General features: G+C 34.2%; 1 protein-coding gene across 8 annotated transcripts in view; it reads right to left on the bottom strand.

Annotated features, from left to right (window-relative positions):
- Positions 1-19,661, bottom strand: part of DOCK7 (dedicator of cytokinesis 7) — a 184,685-nt gene that overhangs the window by 17,861 nt on the left and 147,163 nt on the right. For 6 of the 8 annotated variants that reach the window (XM_082453122.1, XM_082453125.1, XM_082453120.1 and 3 more), the window contains 10 exons: positions 18,677-18,773; positions 16,035-16,131; positions 15,561-15,695; positions 14,155-14,307; positions 10,905-11,063; positions 10,149-10,249; positions 9,045-9,237; positions 7,525-7,668; positions 5,053-5,184; positions 3,483-3,497 (listed from right to left, as the gene is read on the bottom strand). In XM_082453122.1, coding sequence (XP_082309248.1) covers positions 3,483-3,497; positions 5,053-5,184; positions 7,525-7,668; positions 9,045-9,237; positions 10,149-10,249; positions 10,905-11,063; positions 14,155-14,307; positions 15,561-15,695; positions 16,035-16,131; positions 18,677-18,773 — 1,226 coding nt within the window. The remainder of the gene's footprint in view (positions 1-3,482; positions 3,498-5,052; positions 5,185-7,524; positions 7,669-9,044; positions 9,238-10,148; positions 10,250-10,904; positions 11,064-14,154; positions 14,308-15,560; positions 15,696-16,034; positions 16,132-18,676; positions 18,774-19,661) is intronic. The other 2 variants (XM_082453123.1, XM_082453126.1) reach the window with 1 other exon arrangement.

The raw sequence follows: 19,661 nt of genomic DNA, 5'->3' as shown, positions 1-19,661 counted from the left end.
GTTACTGCATGTTTGCATCTCCTTCCTGTAAACTTCAGTATGAAAATTAGGTTGGTGGTTTACCTACCAGATATATTCTTCTGATATATCCTACTGCATTTCTTATCAGAAGTTCAATTTTAACCATTATATGTTCCAGTCCAGAAAAAAACAAATCATGTCCAGTATCATCTACAAAGTAAATGTTTGCTGTCTGTATCTTTTTCTCATCGAAAGTAACATAAAGGGCAAACCTAATCAGTGGCACAGCACCGTCCAGGTGCTCAGTCATGGGTCTATACCAATTATTAGGGAGTCACCGACTATCAGAAAGTACCTCCTCACAGAGAAGTTCTTCTTACTTTCCCTAATTTCCTTAACTTTCTTCATATCTAACTTCACCGCTTCACCTTTCCTGAGGTAAACACTCATGGATGTTTTATACCTACACTGGTCTAGTTTCTTCTTTAGAGTGTCACATTTTTCCACTCAACTACTTGTTGTAAAAGTACTTGTTTTGACTATGCTCTTGGAACTTTTTTTCATGCGCTTCTTTCAGCCCCCCACTCCCCAATCACCTATTAAAATTTGCTGTTTCTCATGCTGCTCTTTTACTGGCTTGGATGAGTTAATTTATCTCACGCAGCTTTAGCATGGATTAAAGCTAATAAAATTCAACAGAAGCCACTGCACCAGAACTACGGCTAGTATTTCTCAGCATATAAAAACCAAAATGTTGGATGGACATGAATATGGACATATTCATGTCCATCCAATACAACAAGAGTTATGATACAGTTATTTTGCATGCTTCCATCTCATAAATTAGGGTACCCCACTTTTCTTTAGTGACTTAGTAGAGAGAATTCAGCTTAAAAAAGCTAAGCCCACCTTCTCAAGCCTTTCTGGAGACTATAATATATGCCTACTAGGGTGGTGATATTTCCCCTAGGATGGTGAAATATGTTGTAATCTTTTAAGGAAAAAAAACGGAGACAGTATTATGTTATCAATGGTTGGGGAATGATTGTTCTGAAAAATATAAACTTGCATTAATCTACTTCTGAATACAAATTGTTCACTATTTGATAAATGGATAACTGTATCTTTTAAAATAAAATATATAGACACAAAATATGAAATGGCTGTAAGTTTCCATACAGAAATTCAATATTTCTCTTTTTTCTAAAAATAATTTTAAAATGCCATCATAACAGAGAAATTATTAAACACACTTTATTTCCTATTATTTTAAGAAAAATAAATGGGCTTGGGAAAAGAGAAAATAAAGGTAAATACTAAACAGTCATTAAGATACTGGAATTGGCAGAGCAGATAACAGTCACCATGATTTAAGAAGGGTTCATGATTTGTTATTTTGGATGGTAAATACTTTACCAAATTGCTAAATATCAAGTTTTAGAGTTATCTTTTACACACACACACAAACCCACACACACAGCCCTAAAAAGCTTTGCCAACTCAAATAATTTGTACCAAATCAAGGAGCACGGTAAAAAATGAAATACAATGCTAATATATAAGCCCAGATAGCGTTCCTCTAAGTCAGGGAGGGAGTATCAATTCAAAGAGCCTTTCTATAGTGTATCAGTTATCCTTATGGGATCTCAATCCAGTAAGAGTTCTTTGAGAATACTAGGAAATTAGCTAGGAAACATAGCTTTTAGAAAAAATGAAATTACTGAAGTTTTCCCAGAGTCAAAAAGAAAAATATTCACAAGATAGGAACTTACCACAATAGACAATAGTAAAAGTAGGGAGTAGGGTCAGCAACCAGGGGCAAGAGAGAAGAGAAAACAGAAGCATTTTAATTAGGGAAATTTCAAAACAAATAAGCAGCAAATGGTAGCAAACATATTTTTAAAATGCAAGCATCCATTTAAGTTTTACAAGGGAAAAGCAAAAAACAAACGTGCAACAATTTTAGAAGCTACAAAGCTAAAGGTCCAGTGAAAGGTAGTGACAAGAATATAAACAAGAAAATAAAGTCTGTGCGACTTTTACCATGCAATAAACATGATGACAGAATATTAATATCATAACCAGTGAAAATTATACCTTTCAGGGGTCGATTTAGCATCAAGCAGACTAGTAATAAACTGCTCAGAGGTTTCAATGTATCTTCTTTTATCTACTTTTCACCTAATTCCATTTCATGGTAGGAAATCCATAAGGAACTTTATCACTCATAGATAACCATGTAAAGTCTCTTTATATAAGTCTTAATTGAGCCACAGAAATGAGAGGTTCTATACTAGGTATTAATAAGGTCACACACATTTAATCTGGAGAACTAAGATAGATGTAACAGTACTGGCTTCATCTGAAGAAAAACAAAAGGTGGCAACTAATTCAGAAATGGAAGAGAATGCAATAGTAACATTTATTCTGAAGGTTTCTAGTTGGATCTCAAAACAAGGATTGAAATGCTAAACCAAACAGAGAAAGCCTAAGCTGTTTAATCAACATAAACCTGACTACAAAGTGAGAGGCAAAGCAGAAAACTTTACAAATACACTTAGCTTTAAATAAGCCTGGTTTATTAATACCTTATTTTATACCTCATCAAAATAAATTATTTTGTCGAATTTTATATTTTATAGAATTCTTTCCTTTACAGAAGGATTTAAAACAAAGGCAATCAATTCTTCCTGGCACTTTTCAGGTAAGATGTGACTTATATATAACTTCATGAGCCTAACGACTCCATAAACGGAAGCACACATAGTCTTCATCGAACATTAATTATCAAACATTGTCAGAATATGAGGTCAAATTAAATTTCCAGTTGTCTCAATCTCTTTATCCCTCCCTCCAACAAAATTCAAATGACAAAAGTGAATTTCTTTCCTCAGTAGTGCTTATACTCAAGGTGAAGTGACTCAGGATCAAATTAACACATTCTTTCATCAATTCTAAGATGCACATTTCTGGCCCATATTTTAGTATCTCTGTAGTTGGCATTCATCTTTCGACTGATAGGATGCTGTAGTTTAATACACAGGGTATTTTTTTTTCTTTCTTTCTTAAAGGCATGGAGAATAATGGGATGTCTTACAATTGATGGCATCTTAGATCAGATGAAATATTTTTTATTTACACCTCTGAGCAATAACATATAAATCGACCTCTGTAAAATGAGGTGAAACAATATGGTTAAAAAAAGAAATCTGTGTGTAAATGTTGATGAAAGAAAATGCTTCAAAGGATAAAAACAAACTAAGTGATGACAAAGTGGCTCATTTACCAAAGAATCTCATTAGTGTAACATATGGATTTCCATGCACTGCCTACAACCTCTTAATAATAAATATCTTAACATAACTTACAGTATTTTAACAAAATTTCTTTGGTTAATGAATTCAGTTGACAGCAGACAGCAACAGAATGCCCACAGCTAGCACATGTGGGCAAAGCATTGGCATAAGAAATCTGATCAAATCAATCTATTAGTGTCTTTAACTAACTAAAACATTACCTACCTCCCAGCCAGTACTCTGTATAATAAAAAGTAAAAAAAGGGCAAGTCATAAAAAAAAAAAACTATTTAAAAAGAACAAAAAAAAGCCAAAAGAAGTTCAGTAGTGTAAGGCACCATATACCATAAATTCTTCTTCGTATAGAAAACACCAGGGTACTTTAAACACCATATTCCTTCACTTAAGACCTGTGATAATTTTATAAATTGCTTGTTCAAAACCTAGAAGCTAAAATTTCACCTTTTAAAACTTTAATAAGTGAAAAGTACAAATTTGGGGGAAAGAAAGCTAACTACTTGTTTCATTTGTGTCTAAATTAGATCACTAACTAATGTGAACTGCACTTCACTGAAGTACCGCAGGTAAATTGGAATAGACATTGAAATTTCACTCAGATGTCTTTGATACAAATGGATGAAAGTTTCTTGGAAGCTACTAGCTCTAGATGTTCTAGACCTGATGTGTAATTTGCAATTTATAGCTCTGGAAGCTGGGATGAGATTTCCTTAACAGTATACGTACAACTGATTATAAAAAGACCCAACTGTTGTGATCAAGAATCCTAATGATCTTTTGCAACTTCAACATTTTAGTAAACAATAATAAAATTCTGGCTTAACAGTATAGTGGCCCTATTTAAGACTTAAAATTTTTCAGATTACATCAATTCATCCAGAACAGCTTAGTCCATGGCAAGAAAGAGGAGGTCAAGTTGATAGACAATAAAGTAGGACTAATACTGAAGGAAAAAGTGGAAAACCAGTACTCCACTTCCTTCTTTGATGATGGCAGTAGCAGACAACAGCACGGGTAGCACAGGGAAGGGAAGAGAAAAGTGGAGAAAGAGGAGCCTCAACAGGATACTTCAGAGTATTTCAATGGAGCCAGTGACTTAGCTTCAGGGAAATCAACTGCTAGTAGTCTACCTCATTTCTAAACCAAGTTTATTTTAATTTTAATTTTAGTGATAATATGTGGATTCCATGAACTATAAACAAGTACTGAAATCATACTATTATAATTGAATAAACATGACAACCATTTATTCATTATTTTCACTAAACATTATTTTCATATTAGAAATATGTCAAAGGATGATTGAATAAAAATATATGGGAAAAACAGTTAAAAGTTCAGTTGAAATCATTAAAAATATTAGGAGTTTATTAAACTTTCATATCATTTAATAAAAAGTTAAACATAAAAACTTTTTTGGCAGCAAATGAATAGAAATCAATTTAAAAATCAGATTCATAACTATAACCCACACTGTGAAACAGAAAATAACTCACAGTTTAAAAAAATTCAGCAACTAGTAATAATTCAAAAAAAGTGAAGGAAAAAAAGAGAAGCTATGTAGAAAGGTTATGATGATCATAATCTACTTTAGGTAAATTCAGTTTTGTTAATGAGTCTTGCTTTTGGCCATGAACCATCATTTTGACACTGTTCATTTGTAACCTGATTAAAATGGTCATTTCATGAGATCTAGTTTGACATTAGTACAAAGCAACACTAATGCTTGTAGACAGTTTTCTCCATTTATACTGAAGCTAGAAAGTACAATCATTACCTGATGAACAATTTTGCTGAATGCTTCTTGAAGTTTACCATGAATAGTGGACAGTTTCTTTGCATCCCGATTAGCTTCATGAATAGGAATAAGTACTTTGTAAACCTCGTTAACTGCTTCATACATGCCAGCCTATAAGAATAAGATATTGCTTTCTTTTACATCAATAAGAAAGTGAATTACAATTTATGAACTCACAATATTTCTACTAAGACAATACTACTGTCTTCCAATCGGACATAAAAACAAACACTACTAATTTTTAATTTGATTAAGGCCTAATAAAATAATTTTGCACAATGTAATATTATCTCTTCTAGATGGATGAATGGATATGTATGCATGTGTGTTTGTGTCTGTGCATTTAAAATACACACACATAATACATGCATATTTATATTTCTATATAATTTGAATTGGACATTTTGCTTTTATCTACCCAGTAATTACTTAACTAAAATAAATGTGTGTATGTGTGTGTCCTCATATACGCACATAAACTTTTGCAGAAACTAATTCTGAGCAGAGGAATAAAAGAAACCCAATTATTACATTGGTCACAGATACGCAAATATCAGATAACCTGTGGCCTCCTAGGACACTAAAATTATTAACTTTTCCAAAATATTAAATTGGCACAGGAAATCTTATTGAAACTCTCCTATGGAAAAATCACTGATTTTTAACAAAACATAAGAAGGTTTTATTCAAGATTTTATTCAAGTAGGGGCTTAGTTGGTCAGAAGGTGGCCAAGGGTTGCTCTGATTATAATCAGAGTAAGGGACAAAATGTGTTTACACTGCTACCCACTCTCTTGTCTTTAGTAATGGATTGATGGCTGTAGTGAAGGAAAGGAGAGATATTTTCCAAGAGCCACTGAGTTCCCACTGCCTCACACATCAGCAAACATTATTTTCCCAAGGAAAACATATGGTTCTCATATTTTCTAGTCAGTTCTCAGGAGTATATTTAAGCAATCATGTAGCTGTAATAGTAAAATATATTTAGTGTAACTAAAATGCCCAGTAATTATTTTACTTAATATTAAATAGATTAATTGAAAAAGAATGAAATTCACAATTATATGTTCTTGCAAAATATAGGCTTCTGTAATATAGGCCACTGTACCCCAATCTAAATTCACTGCTGTGAATTATTAAAATTAAACACATATACACAGAGAATGCATATTTGTTAAAATATTCCATTAATACCAAAAAACTTTTTTTCCCTGCTAGTTCAGATCACTTAAATTGAAACTCAAGGGACAGAGATCCGGGGTAGGAATCGGGACGATCAAGGTCTTCAAAAATAAGAAATTTTAAAGTGGACCAAAGCCTAACGTTCTTTGAGTCTCAGAATCATTATTAAATGAATTGCTTCTAAGTGCCAATAATGATGAGAGGATGATAATAGCAAACACATTAAAACTTACCTGGAGCCAGGCACTGTGATAAGCACTTTACATAGGTTAACTCATTTAACCCTGACAACATTCCTTGAAGTAGGTACTATTATTAGATGCATTTAATGGTTAAGAAAAGTGAGGCACTGGTAGGTTGAGTAACTTGTGCCTGAAGTGATTTAACTACTAAGGTAGCAGAGCCAGGATCTGAATTCTGAATTCTGATGCCTCCTAAATCTATACCCATAACCAATATATTTCTGGGGAGGGTTAAGGCCAGCAGAAGCAATAACCAATTCCTAATAATAGTACAATGGGGAAGGTGGGAAGCACTGTATATTACATCAAGCTTCCCTTTTACCTTAACATGAACCTCACTGTCTCCCAAACCTTGGTGCTGGGATACTAAACACTCAGCAGAAAACTCACAGAAAGTAGGTGACCCTATCACCATGGTTCAAGAAAGTAAGCAGGGATTTGGCTGGTTATTTTTTCCTTCTCCAACAAACATCCCATCTCAGATCCACATGACTGCTTTAATTCTTCACATACAGATGGGGAGGGAAAGGATTAGAGTTATAGCACGGTAGGGTAGATCAGACAAGGGATCTAGGATGTAGTTCATAAAGCTCCTGATAACACTTCAGTATCTATCTAATAGAACTCACTATGCAACCAACGGGATGAGTGGCCATAATTTTCCTGAGCACCACAGGCTTTCCGTTTTGCTGGGCTTTTTTAAATTTTGAAGTTTTAGAAAATGTTTGGTGGTAAAGTTTTGTAAAGCAAAAAAAAAAAAAAAAAAAAAAAAAATCTCTTATAGACTAAGTGTTGGTTCACAAACAAGCAGATGAAAAACACTGGAGGAAGTGACAGACTATTAAAATAAAAAGGAATAAGCAATGATGAATCTAGAAAGAAAATATGTTACTAGATGGTTCTTAAGGTACTTAGAGAAAACTACCATAAAGGAAAAGCAGGGTCGTAGGCAGAAAGCATAAATATACATGTCACTAATAATCAAGAAGTATGTAATTGTGGGAAGAAATGAATAAGAGTCATCTACCATCGAGAAAGAAGCAGCTGCTTGTTCCAGTAATCCCACAAGTCCTGACTCAGTAAAGTACTTTCCAGAGCAGATACCTTCTTCATCTGGAGATACCACATCATCTGAGACTGCAGATTCTTCTAAAACATTAGATGAAATATTCTAGGAGGAAAAAAATGTTTATGGCTTGTGAAATGGAATTAATTTCTTAACATAAAGATGTATATGAAGAAGTAATTGACAATGAAATATAGCTACCAGCTTAAGTTTAAAAAAAAAGGGTAGTCCATGCAAAGATAAAAGACAAATCTCCAAAAACTTTTTGTATTGTGAAGATGACAATAAAGTGTAACACCACTGCTAGATAACTTTTCCATTAATAAAAAGTTGCAAGAAAGGAAATTAAGAAAAGTCATGGGCTAAGGAAAATCATAATATCACATAGAACACCTACGGAGACTTAAACAATCTTTATTTTTAATTTAATTGATCTTGCTAAAACTCTGTTTCGGGGAAAATAAGGTACAAAAATGGTCCCTTGGCTTGCCTAACATACATCAAGTTAATGAGAAAACTCAGGTATATTAAAAGCCCTCTTACCCAATGAGATTGGGATCAGCCATCATTTCTAAAAAAGAAATGATACCTACATACCTTAAATATTTGATTTGAACCTAAATATTCACAGTAGATATACACTCATTTGTCAATTTCCTGAAGTAGATCTAAGGCCTTTTCTTTGTGTATGGGTCTCGAGATCAGAGTTCCATGTAATCTCTCTTGACTAAATACCCACAATGCAACCTTTATTTAAGATTTCCAGTTTTGGTTTCTTTAGAGTAAAAACTTGAACTTAAAAAATTATCAAATTATCCTAGACTTCTCGAAGCTTTTCCCCCATTCTTTCTTTGTCTGATCTCTTTGCAAAACATTCAACTTAGTTTTCAGAGAAACAATAACTCACTTTCTTTTTGTATTTAGATTTATCAGAGAACATAATATTTAATTAAGTTTTGTAACTTCCCAAACCTGGCCTTAACAGGTTTTAAGAAAAGCAAAGCATAACTAACTCTTGGTAAGCAAAGAATTCAACTAGTGGGTAAGGGGGATGTAACCGTACTAGAGCATAAACTATCATCTCTGAGTCATATATTAGCATATTTATACAGGGAATGGAGAATGTTCGTTTACCTGGTATTTTAATTAAAAGCCAATTAAGAGTTTCCACTGAATTCTGATTCTCAATATTTTGAATGTATTTCATAGATGCTACAAAGTCCACAGCAGTATAGGCAAAGAGAATAAGTATACACAGCACTGATAATGCAGAGGTAAGAAAATGTGGAAGAGAATTAATGAGAAATACACTTTAAAAATGTATTAATGAAAGTGATAGTGAAATGTTAATTCATCTACTGAAGTATCACCTTCAGTCTTTATGCTTTCCTTACAAGCTGAATGAATCTAAACACCAGTGAGAATAGTTAAATCCAAAAAAGGACATACCTTGATTTAATGTAAACCTGGCAGATTCCTACCTGAAATGTTACACATCCCACAGGAAGATACTTCCGGTCCTCCAGCATGCTCAGATATTCAGCAACAAGTGCTGCTGAGTGAACGAGGCACTGGGCGGCTTCAGCATGATTGCTGCGTTCCGAGTGTTTGCCAGCCATGTTCTGCAACCAGGTTAGCCGCAGGTCTGGAGAGGTCTGGTACCCCTTGGCGATTCTAGTTAGAACAGAAATTCTTCTCAATTAGCATTTGCTTCCCAAGCTGGAAGGGAGTTCAAACTGCTTGTTCAGTGTTTAGGTTTCTGTTACTGAACACAACCTATTAAGACAAGTTTTTTGGGTGGTATGAAAATGTCTTTGACTATGCTTAGAGAAATAACTGTGGGCCAATGGAACGGGTAATATCAGTTTTTTGCAGTGGGGGGCTAAAAAAAGGACATTTTATATGAAAATCTGGCCACTAAGGAAACAGTCAGTAAGGGAAAAACTGTGGGAATTTACATGTTTATTATGGGAATATAAACAAGTTTTGTATTCAAGGAAAAAAATTTATAAAAGATTGTTTCACTGTATCATCTTTATTTTAAAGAAAATATTTGTTTTTGTTTTATTTGTGCCTTTAAGGAACTCCAAAACTGTAAAAAGAGAAGGTCATATGGCAAAGAAGTCAAGTTTTACTTACATCTTTTAAGATACAACAGGAATTACAAAATTCTCAAAATACCCTATAAATATTATCCTATAGGCAAAACCATATTTAAAATCAGCAAAATTAATATTGTAGTAAAATGTTAATACACTGTATTTTCTTCCTAAAGAACTGATTTTTACATTTAAAATATGGATCTTGGGCCTTCCTAGGAAATCTAGGGCCCAGGATGCCAAGGTGTTAAATGTGTCATTATTTTAAATAACCCTCTTGTTTTTGATAATCAATAAATATACCAAACAGTTATTCATAGTTCTTAAAAGAAGAAGTGAGGGGATCTGATAAAGCATATTTTGACTTTTCAATTACCGTTAGAAAACGACAAATAATTTTTGTATTTTTTTAATCTCATGTTTTCTGTGTATCGTACTAATTTAAGCCCCATTATACAAAGTATAAGTGAATCAAACAAATGTTACCTGTACATTAGATCAATCAACATTTCAGGATCCTCCTGGTGTTCCTTCATTTTAACAGTATCAGAAAGGATCATATGGAGATTGAAAACCAAATCTTGGACCTGTAGCAGAGAATTGTATGAAAAGCATCCTTCAACTGTTTATTCATTCACAATCATTAAATTCATTTGGAAGATATTTCAATAAGCATCTAAAGATTTCAAAACAAATATGATTTTGATATAGTTCTAAAGAGTCTGGGTATGCTGTGGTAAGATGCGTGAAGGGTAGTAAACTTTATACAAATTGCTCAGCAGACTTGTTTTTTCAGTTCTCTCACCCAGAAACAAGCAGAACTGTAAGTAGAAATAAAATACATATAGGGATATAGGGAATACAGGAAAATAACACAAAAGGAAATTTTCTCCTATGTTTCAGATTTTCCCAAAAGGTAGTTTGCAGAAACTTTAGTTTTTGAGGCAAATTACATTAATCAGTGGGAATAGTTTCATCAAAAAGCTTTTTGTTTGTCCATACTGCCTAAGTCTAATATTATTTTGGTACAAATTCACAGAATTAAACACCAAAGATATTAAGCATTCTGAGAAGGGAGGGTGGCTTATTAAAACAAAGAGATTCAGCCCTATCTATGACACACATGGATGAAAGAAAAATATAGGTTCCTCCAGTTAAAACCAAAGTTTGATCTAACAATTTGGAAAATGCCTATTTACAACTCCTGTTTCAATTAATGCTCTAAAAAGTAGCATTTCTGACCTGATCAGGAAATGTTGTCTCCCTCAATTCCAAGTCTTCTTCAGCATATGTCAGTATAGTCTTTAGAGAACGTCTTAAGAATTCTTCATTAAAATTCTGAGATGTGCCCACCAAGGAAGACAGTGACATGGTTACCTGCATTTTAACCCTGGCAAAATTCTGTAACAGAGAAATTGCCAGGTAAACATTTAATACAGGAAAGCTTAAAGTGAAAAAGTATTTTTTTTTTTACTTCCTAAAAGGAAAAGGTTAGTAAAAAAAATACCATTCTATGCAAAATATTTTTGAAAAACTAATGAAATGTTTATATTGAAATCTTATTTTTAAAAGGACATAAAGCTTAGAATCTTGCTGTAATAATAGCCTACAAAACAGGGTAAAAAATAAAAATTGTGTGTTAGACTTGAATTAGAAGTTGTGCCTAGACTTTACATTGATCTATTATGAGGTATATGTTATTAATAATAATACCATTTTTACAGATGGGTTAAAGAACTTGACCAACATCACAAAATTCTTCAGTGTTAGACGCAGTCTTTGCATTCCAGACCCTTTCATTAGGTCCACTGCTATGAAAAAGTAACTTAACTCACATCCTGTATAAAGAAACTTAAAGGTAGAATCTTTGGAGTGATGCCTATAAGAGCTTACGTTCTCCCTTTTCTACTAGTATTTCTTGATTCTATCAACTATATAAAATCACTGCCAGTTATAAACTACCTATTCCTTTTTAGAGGCACTACCTCACACTAAGATGATAAATCACCTATTTTCATCCTATTATATAAAGCTTTCCTAAAATAACAGAAGACTGAATCAAGAAAACTCCAAGTGTAGTCAAATTTTAGGGACTTTATTTAAAAAGCTAAACAAGAACCATAAAGTAACTAGATTCTTCTGTTCTGAATTAGGAAAGAGGACTTGGCTTCCAGTAAAAATAGGATAGTGTGAGACAGCAAGTTCCTACTTCTCCTGGATTTCATATAAAAATAAAAGATGAACAGAAAAAAATCCATAAACTCTATTTCAGCAAAATGAAGAGACTGATACACAATCCATATATTAGAAAAATGCATAAGGGTTGCCAAGACAAGCTAAATAGGAAGCAGTTTCAATGGAAGGCAAGGAGGGGATAGTAAATAGTGAGGAATCCTAGGGTGCAGATTTAAGACATAATGAGAAAAATACTTCTTTTAAATAAGAAACTCACTCTGAAGTGATTAAAAACTATCTGTCTTGGAAACAAAATGACCTAAAAATCTGGAAGGACTGGCTAGAAATAGATTGACCAGAAACTTTAGGAAGTTACGTAAGATGTGTATACAACAGCAAAATCCCATGACAGACACATTACTGAAGGAATGTCCTATAAATACCTGGGCCAATATAAACTATCTCATTCTATGTAGAGTAACAAAAAGGTAAAGAAGATCAGTGAAACACCAGGTAAGAAACACTTAATAGGAAAATATGGTCATGAAACAGATGAAAATTCTAACAAAATATTTTGCCTTAAATTATAAAAAATTTATGAAGCCATTCACTTTAGAAAGGAAAAAAAAAAAAATGCCAGAAATAAAAGAACTCAAGGAAAGCCACTGTGATAGCTAAGATTTTCTTTCACCCCCCAAGAACCAATATTCACTAGCTTGGTGGTAATACTGCCTCCACTGAGAATGCATGATTAAAGAAATAGAGGGCTGAAGGTATTATATAATTATAAAGGTAATCATTAGAACAATACAAACTTTCTTAAATATAATAAAGACTACACCAAAAAAATATGGTGAACTGACCATAAGTGCAAGATGAAAACAACCAACAAATTTTTTTAAGGAGAGAGGTGGGGAAGCATAACAAAATAATACAACACAACTCTAGGACGTACATGATAGAATAACAAGTATGAAAAGGTTTAATTCAATTTAGAGACTGGATTACAAGGCAAAACCCAACTCTATGTTGTATATGAGAGGCATGTTTAAAATAAAGTGATTCAAAAAAGTGAAAACAAAAGGATAGGCAAAGGTAACCGAAGACACGTTCAAATTAGAAAGAAAGCAGAGGTATCTTAATACCATACAAGGCAGAATTCAGGCCAAAAATATAAAAATTTTAAATGAAACCAATTCAGGGTCTTTTTCAATTCTAAAGGGAATAATTCATAGTAAGATATAATAGCTATGAATAGTAGTTATAAATATACCAAATAGTTATGAATATCAATTTACCAAATAAGATCTAAAGGAGAAATAGACAGTGTGTAGGCTTTAAATCATCTCCTTCAGTCCACCAAATGGACCAAAAATAAAGAAAAACAGAATAATGTAATTAAAAGGTATATCTGTTTAACTCAATACTCTGAAAATAAAGAGTACCCCTTCTTTTTAAATGCTTGCATAACATTCATAAAAACATTATATGATTGGACACACAAACACACACATCCATAGTACCAAAAAGGAGACATAGTATGTTAACTGTATGATCACTTTGCAATAAAACTAAAAATTATCAGGAATTCCCTGGCAGTCCAGTGGTTAGGACTCCGCACTTTCACTGCTGAGGGCCCGGGTTCAATCCCTCGTTGGGGAACTAAGATCCTGCAAGCTGCAGCACAGCCAGAAAAAAAGAAACAACTAAAAATTATCATCAAAACTTTAAAACTTTGGGTTAAAAAGAAAATATAAACTGAAATTACAAATATCTACAAACCAAGAATACTGAGAATACTACATATCAGAACCAATGAGACACCAAAAACAGTGCACAATGGAATATTCTAGACCTTAAATACTTACATGAGTAAGAATAAATGAACTAAACATTTGACTCATAAAGTTAGGAAAAATACAACACAAATCTATTATCACATGAAAAAACATAAATGAAAACACGGAATTCTTCAAAGACTGGCATATAATCATAAAATATCAAGCCAAGATATTTAACTTTTAATTTTCCTTATGACTTTCATTTCACTTAATGATAATAATTAAAATTTACAATAGCTCAACATATATTTATATTCTAAATCTGTACTACTACACATTGTTTTTTAGTATAGGAAGTAAAACTGAAGATTTGGACTTTTATAAGATGTCCACAGAATGAGAAATAGAAAGACAAATATTAGACTCAAAACATACCAGAAAAATTCCATGCTCCCCCCCGAACCCATTTAATAGTTATCTACAGCAGTTATATTTCCTAATGAATCAAAGATACAATCCTGAGATGAAACACTTACATTCCCAATCTCAAAGTTCTGTCTCATAAGTAGGTAAAGGGAGGCACTAGCATGTGACCGTATTGTACCGATGCTACTGCTACAGTGCCGGAGAAGCCGGAGGCATAAATCAGCACACTGCTCTGTCTCCTCTTCAAACAAGAGTTCAGGGAACTGTAAAGAAACAACACCAACACTGAATTTATGCAGTAAAAGTTCCAGAGATATGTCAATATAGCCTGATGTGGAGATTTGTTGGTGTAGCCCAGGAATTAAAAGAATGTTAAGGGACAATATTTACTAATGGTTAATAACATGGCCCACAGAGCCAGACAGACTGGGTTCGAGTATGGATTACACTAGTAATATGGCCTTGGACATGTTTTCTCATCCTTAAAATGGGCCTAATAATGTTATCTATGTGGGACTGTATGACTACCTTAGATTAGATAATGTGCATAAAACACTTACTACTATAGTAACTAACACATAATAATTCTGTGAAATGTTTTTATTATCACAAAATAGTATATAAGTTATTTTCACTGGCTAAATTTCATCAACAGCTCTGCATTCCATCTTATAAGATGACTAAGATGAAATAGCTACCTTCAAGAATTAAGAATACACATTTCCAGAGGAAAACAAACATAGGAAATAAATATTTGAAGTAGTTGAACAAACAGCTTAAGCACCTTCCTTTCCATTTACCATAGGATAAGCTAATTTCAACAGACTGAACAACCTATACATTGAATTCTTGATAAATCAAGTCAATAAGGGACAGTCAAAATAAGATGAAGAGAAAACACAAAAAGCCCCATATTTACAATAAGCTATTGGGCTTCTCTGGTGGTGCAGTGGTTGAGAATCTGCCTGCCAATGCAGGGGATATGGGTTCGAGCCCTGGTCCAGGAAGATCTCACATGCTGCAGAGCAACTAAGCCCATGTGCCACAACTACTGAGTCCGCACGCCACAACTACTGAGGCTGCGCGCCACAACTACTGAAGCCCACGCGCCTAGAGCCCGTGCTCCGCAACAAAAGAAGCCACCGCAATGAGAAGCCCGCGCAACGCAACGAGGAGTAGCCCACCCTCGCCATAACTAGAGAAAGCCCGCATGCAGCAATGAAGACCCAATGCAGCCAAAAATAAATAAATAAAATAAATAAATTTATTTTAAAAAATAAATAAAATAAAATAAGCTAGTAATTTCAGGCCCTTCTCCACATCAGAACTACTCTTAGAAATTCCAAAAGGTAAGCAGTAGAGAAAAGGCAAAGAAGAATCGTGAGTCTTAGGTTATTACTAAAATTTTAACTATAAGTATATTTAAAATATGATCAATGTATGTGTCAAATGATCTTAGACAATGTTAATAAAGAAAGCAAAGTCTGACAAGACAGCAGGTACAAGAATAACCCACCTTTGAAACCAGGGCTCTCTGGGTAGCAAAACAGTGTTGTAGATAAACTGCACTTTGATTACAGGCCATGCTATGTAGTAGCACTTTCAGCACCCCGCCAAGGATGCTCTCTTTGGATTCTGTTACAGAAACTGTCTGCAATTTAAAAATAGATAAATAAAATAGAGATGTTAACTGCAATTTGGTTAGAGAGATAGAATATGTATAAGTAACAAATAAAGATTTTAATAGGAAAAAGACAATGTAAGATCTAGGAAGACCTCAAGGAAAAGAAGCTGAGACGGATTTGGATTAAAAAAAAGAGGTGGAGAAGAATGAATAGGTTTTAAATGAGAAAAGAAGAGGAGCAAGGACATAACTTCTAGGATCTACTGATATTTAAATGTAACCATATGGTTCAATAAATACTTTTTCCCCCCAACCCTAACTTATCAAATCTATACTACTTTAAATTCCTCTAATTTGTGTTCTTACCTGGACAACAATCTCTAATGTATCCAAAATGATTAGATTTGCTTCAGTAGCCAGATTTCCATCAATCAGTGCTTCATGTTCAATCTCTGCTCTTGACCTAATACAAAATATTATAAGAAATTATATTTATCTTTTAGAAAAGCCAATAGATCTGCAATTCAAAAAAGACTTAAAGATGCACAGAAATAAAAAACCTTGGAACCATTTTGCTTTTTCAGGGGAACCATTTTTCAATATTTGCCTGAATGCAAAGTTACAAGAGAATAAGGAAAAAGACAGTATTTTGCATATTTTAAAATGTTTTGTTTTAACCTACATTTTTTCAACCATGCCAATACAGACTTTCTCACCCCATTACAGTGCTACAGTGCCACAAAAGGCATAAATATTTAGTTTTCAGAGATGCAGCAAACACAGGAAAAACTGTTTTATTCTGAATGGTACGTAGACACTAGGTGGTGCTATGTGGGCTTGTATTTAGGGCTGCTTTCATGTAAAGCAACATTCAAAATGTTTAGTATTCATATTACTATTTCAAGGACTTTCAACATATTTATTTAAGATAAAAGATCTTTTTTAAAAATAAAGTTTTGTCTAATTTCCCCAAATTTTTGATACAAAAATTTTAATACAGAAAATGATTTGACTCTTCAGTGAGACTCTGGCTGGAATCACTCATTAGAAATAAAACAACTTGATGTAATGAAGTAGTTTACTTGAATACTAATATTTACAAAAGTATTATTTAATGAAAATAAAAAACTTAATAACTATATATGATTTATGAGTAAAGTCGACATTTGTTTTAGTTGCAATACATATGCAGAAACTATATATTACATCCAAGTAGACAAAAAACACATAAATCAAAGCAAAAATAAAAGGATATATTAAATGCTAACTTTTCAAAGTTCTTAGATGTTAAAGTCTGAATCTTTATTACTGTCACTAAAGAGAACAGTTTATGAATTTACATTTTACAAATTAAATTTAAGGAGAAAATACAACATAGTTAGAATTAAATTGGACAACAAAATATATAATGTCCAAACTTAAAATTCCAGCAAGATTTTGTGAAGAAACATGACAAAACAAGATGGTTAAACAAAAAGAATCAGGAAAATACCAAAAAAAAAAAAGGGCTCCCTCAAAACATAGTAAGATAAGCAAAGAGAACACATTATACAAATGCAGAAATAAAGCAACATACTAATAGCATAGTCTCTTGGTGCTTTTTGATTTCTAAAAAACACAACACGTGGAAAAATAATAAAAGAAACGAACATGGACAAAGAGGACAGAAATGCAGAAACTCAAACTTTAAGAATTTTTAACACAGTGAGATTCAGTATCTGCATTCCCTGCCAAATTCATACGTTGAAAACCTAATGCCCAAGGTAATGGTGTTAGGAGGTGCAGTTTTTGGAAGGTGATTGGATAATCAGGGCAGAACCCTCGAGAATGGGATTAGTGCCTCTATAAAAGATGCCCCAGGGAGTCTGCTTGCCCTTAAACCATAAGGGGACAGAGCAAGAAGTCTGTAACACAGAAGAGGGCCTTCACCAGACACCAAATCTGCTGGCGCCATGATCTCGAACTTCCCAGCCTCCAGAACTGTGAGGAATAAATTTCTGTTGTTTAAAAGTGACACAGCATGTGGTATCTTGTCATAGCAGCCTGTAGAGACTTAGACAGTTTCTGACAATTCCAAACTCATCTGTATGGTACTGACCCTGCTGCTTCTCTCTCTGCTGGCTCTCACAGGGACTTGCTTCCTACGTTTCATGATTTTACTGTCTGAGAGCTAATATTTCTTGAAGTTCATCTGTGAGAATCCTCTAAAGCTTGGGCTGAAGACGGTTCTCAGATAGGGGGGCCAGCCATCCAGGTTCACTTTAGGACAGGACTGGGAGGTTCCCTGGGACATGGGACATTCACTACTAAAATGAGGAGTACTAGGCAGACCCAAATGAGTTGGTCACCATATGCTCAAAGCTGTGGGGGCCAGTCAAGTAACTTGAGGGCTAACTTGTAATTACAAATTATCAGGAAAAAATGTTAGCCCCATAACACCTGAAATGCCAAGTGTCAAGCGGAGCAACTTTACCTATGGTTACCTGGGCAGTGAGAAGGGTTTACTTCCAGCTCCCCTTAGGCTGAAGATGCAGTCCTTTAGGATTGTTTTTTGGCGGTAGGGTGGTCAGTTAGTGTACCTAGTTTGCCTCCATGCTAGAAACAGAAGACTTGTAGTGTTTTGTCTTTCTTTATATTTCAAGCTTTAAGAGGGCAAAGATTAGTGTTCTAATTTTTTGTAATCCTTGAAATATTTACTTCAGTGTGACACCCAAAATATATTTAAAAAATAGTTGCCAAATGCATTTTCCAAAGGTGATTGTTGGGGGAAAACAGAGTAACATTTGTAACTTTTTGTTACAATATGTAACCTTTTGTTTTACTATACCATATGAAAAATTCTTCCCTCAAATCATTTTTAATCTAAAATTTAAAAATAAAATATAACCATTTTGTCTTCTAAGATTTGAATGCCTAATATATAAAAAATAACACTAAAAGTAATCATTTTCCTCTGTATTTGAAACTCAACAAACCCATCAGTAAGATAAAACAGAAGGTTATATTACTTGTCAAGCTTCTCAGTGTTTTGACGCCAGTGAGTCATATCCTTCCTCCACCTCAGATTTTCTTGACTCCCAAAGGCACTTCCAGATGGGCTTCTCTCTGTCAAACAAATTTCAAAACCTTTTTTTAATGTTATTTCAGTCAGACCACATACATGTATATTTGCAAACATATAAGAAATCCTACATAATGTTATTAATTTTATACACAGCCACCTTATCCTCAGTACAAGTGGAAAAACCAGACAATGGTGCTTTTTTTAATAAATTTATTTATTTATTTATTTTTGGCTGTGTTGGGTCTTCGTTTCTGTGCGAGGGCTTTCTCTAGTTGCAGCAAGCGGGGGCCACTCTTCATCGCGGTGCGCGGGCCTCTCACTATCGCGGCCTCTCTTGTTTCGGAGCACAGGCTCCAGACGCGCAGGCTCAGTAATTGTGGCTCACGGGCCCAGCTGCTCCGTGGCATGTGGGATCTTCCCAGACCAGGGCTCGAACCCGTGTGTCCTGCATTGCCAGGCGGATTCTCAACCACTGCGCCACCAGGGAAGCCCCCGACAATGGTGCTTTTTATTAAAAATTTTCATGACAGTTGCAGAAGAAATATATTTGCTAAATGTAATATAAAAAAACCAAGGGCTTCCCTGGTGGCGCAGTGGTTGAGAATCTGCCTGCCAATGCAGGGGACACGGGTTCGAGCCCTGGTCTGGGAAGATCCCACATGCCACGGAGCAACTGGGCCCGTGAGCCACAATTACTGAGCCTGCGCGTCTGGAGCCTGTGCTCCGCAACAAGAGAGGCCGCGATGGTGAGAGGCCCGCGCACCGCGATGAAGAGTGGTCCCCACTTGCCGCAACTAGAGAAAGCCCTCGCACAGAAACGAAGACTCAACACAGTCATAAATAAATAAATAAAAGAACGTGGGGGAAAAAAAAAAAAACCAAACACGCTTTTAAATAAGCAAACTTTCTAATACTGACTTTCCCAAAAT

This window comes from Balaenoptera physalus (genome assembly GCF_965194825.1).
Source record: "Balaenoptera physalus genome assembly, chromosome: 1".
In the NCBI taxonomy this organism is placed as follows: Eukaryota; Metazoa; Chordata; class Mammalia; order Artiodactyla; family Balaenopteridae; genus Balaenoptera; species Balaenoptera physalus.
Note: the sequence above shows the minus strand (reverse complement) of the source record. Positions and strands in the feature narration are given on the sequence as shown.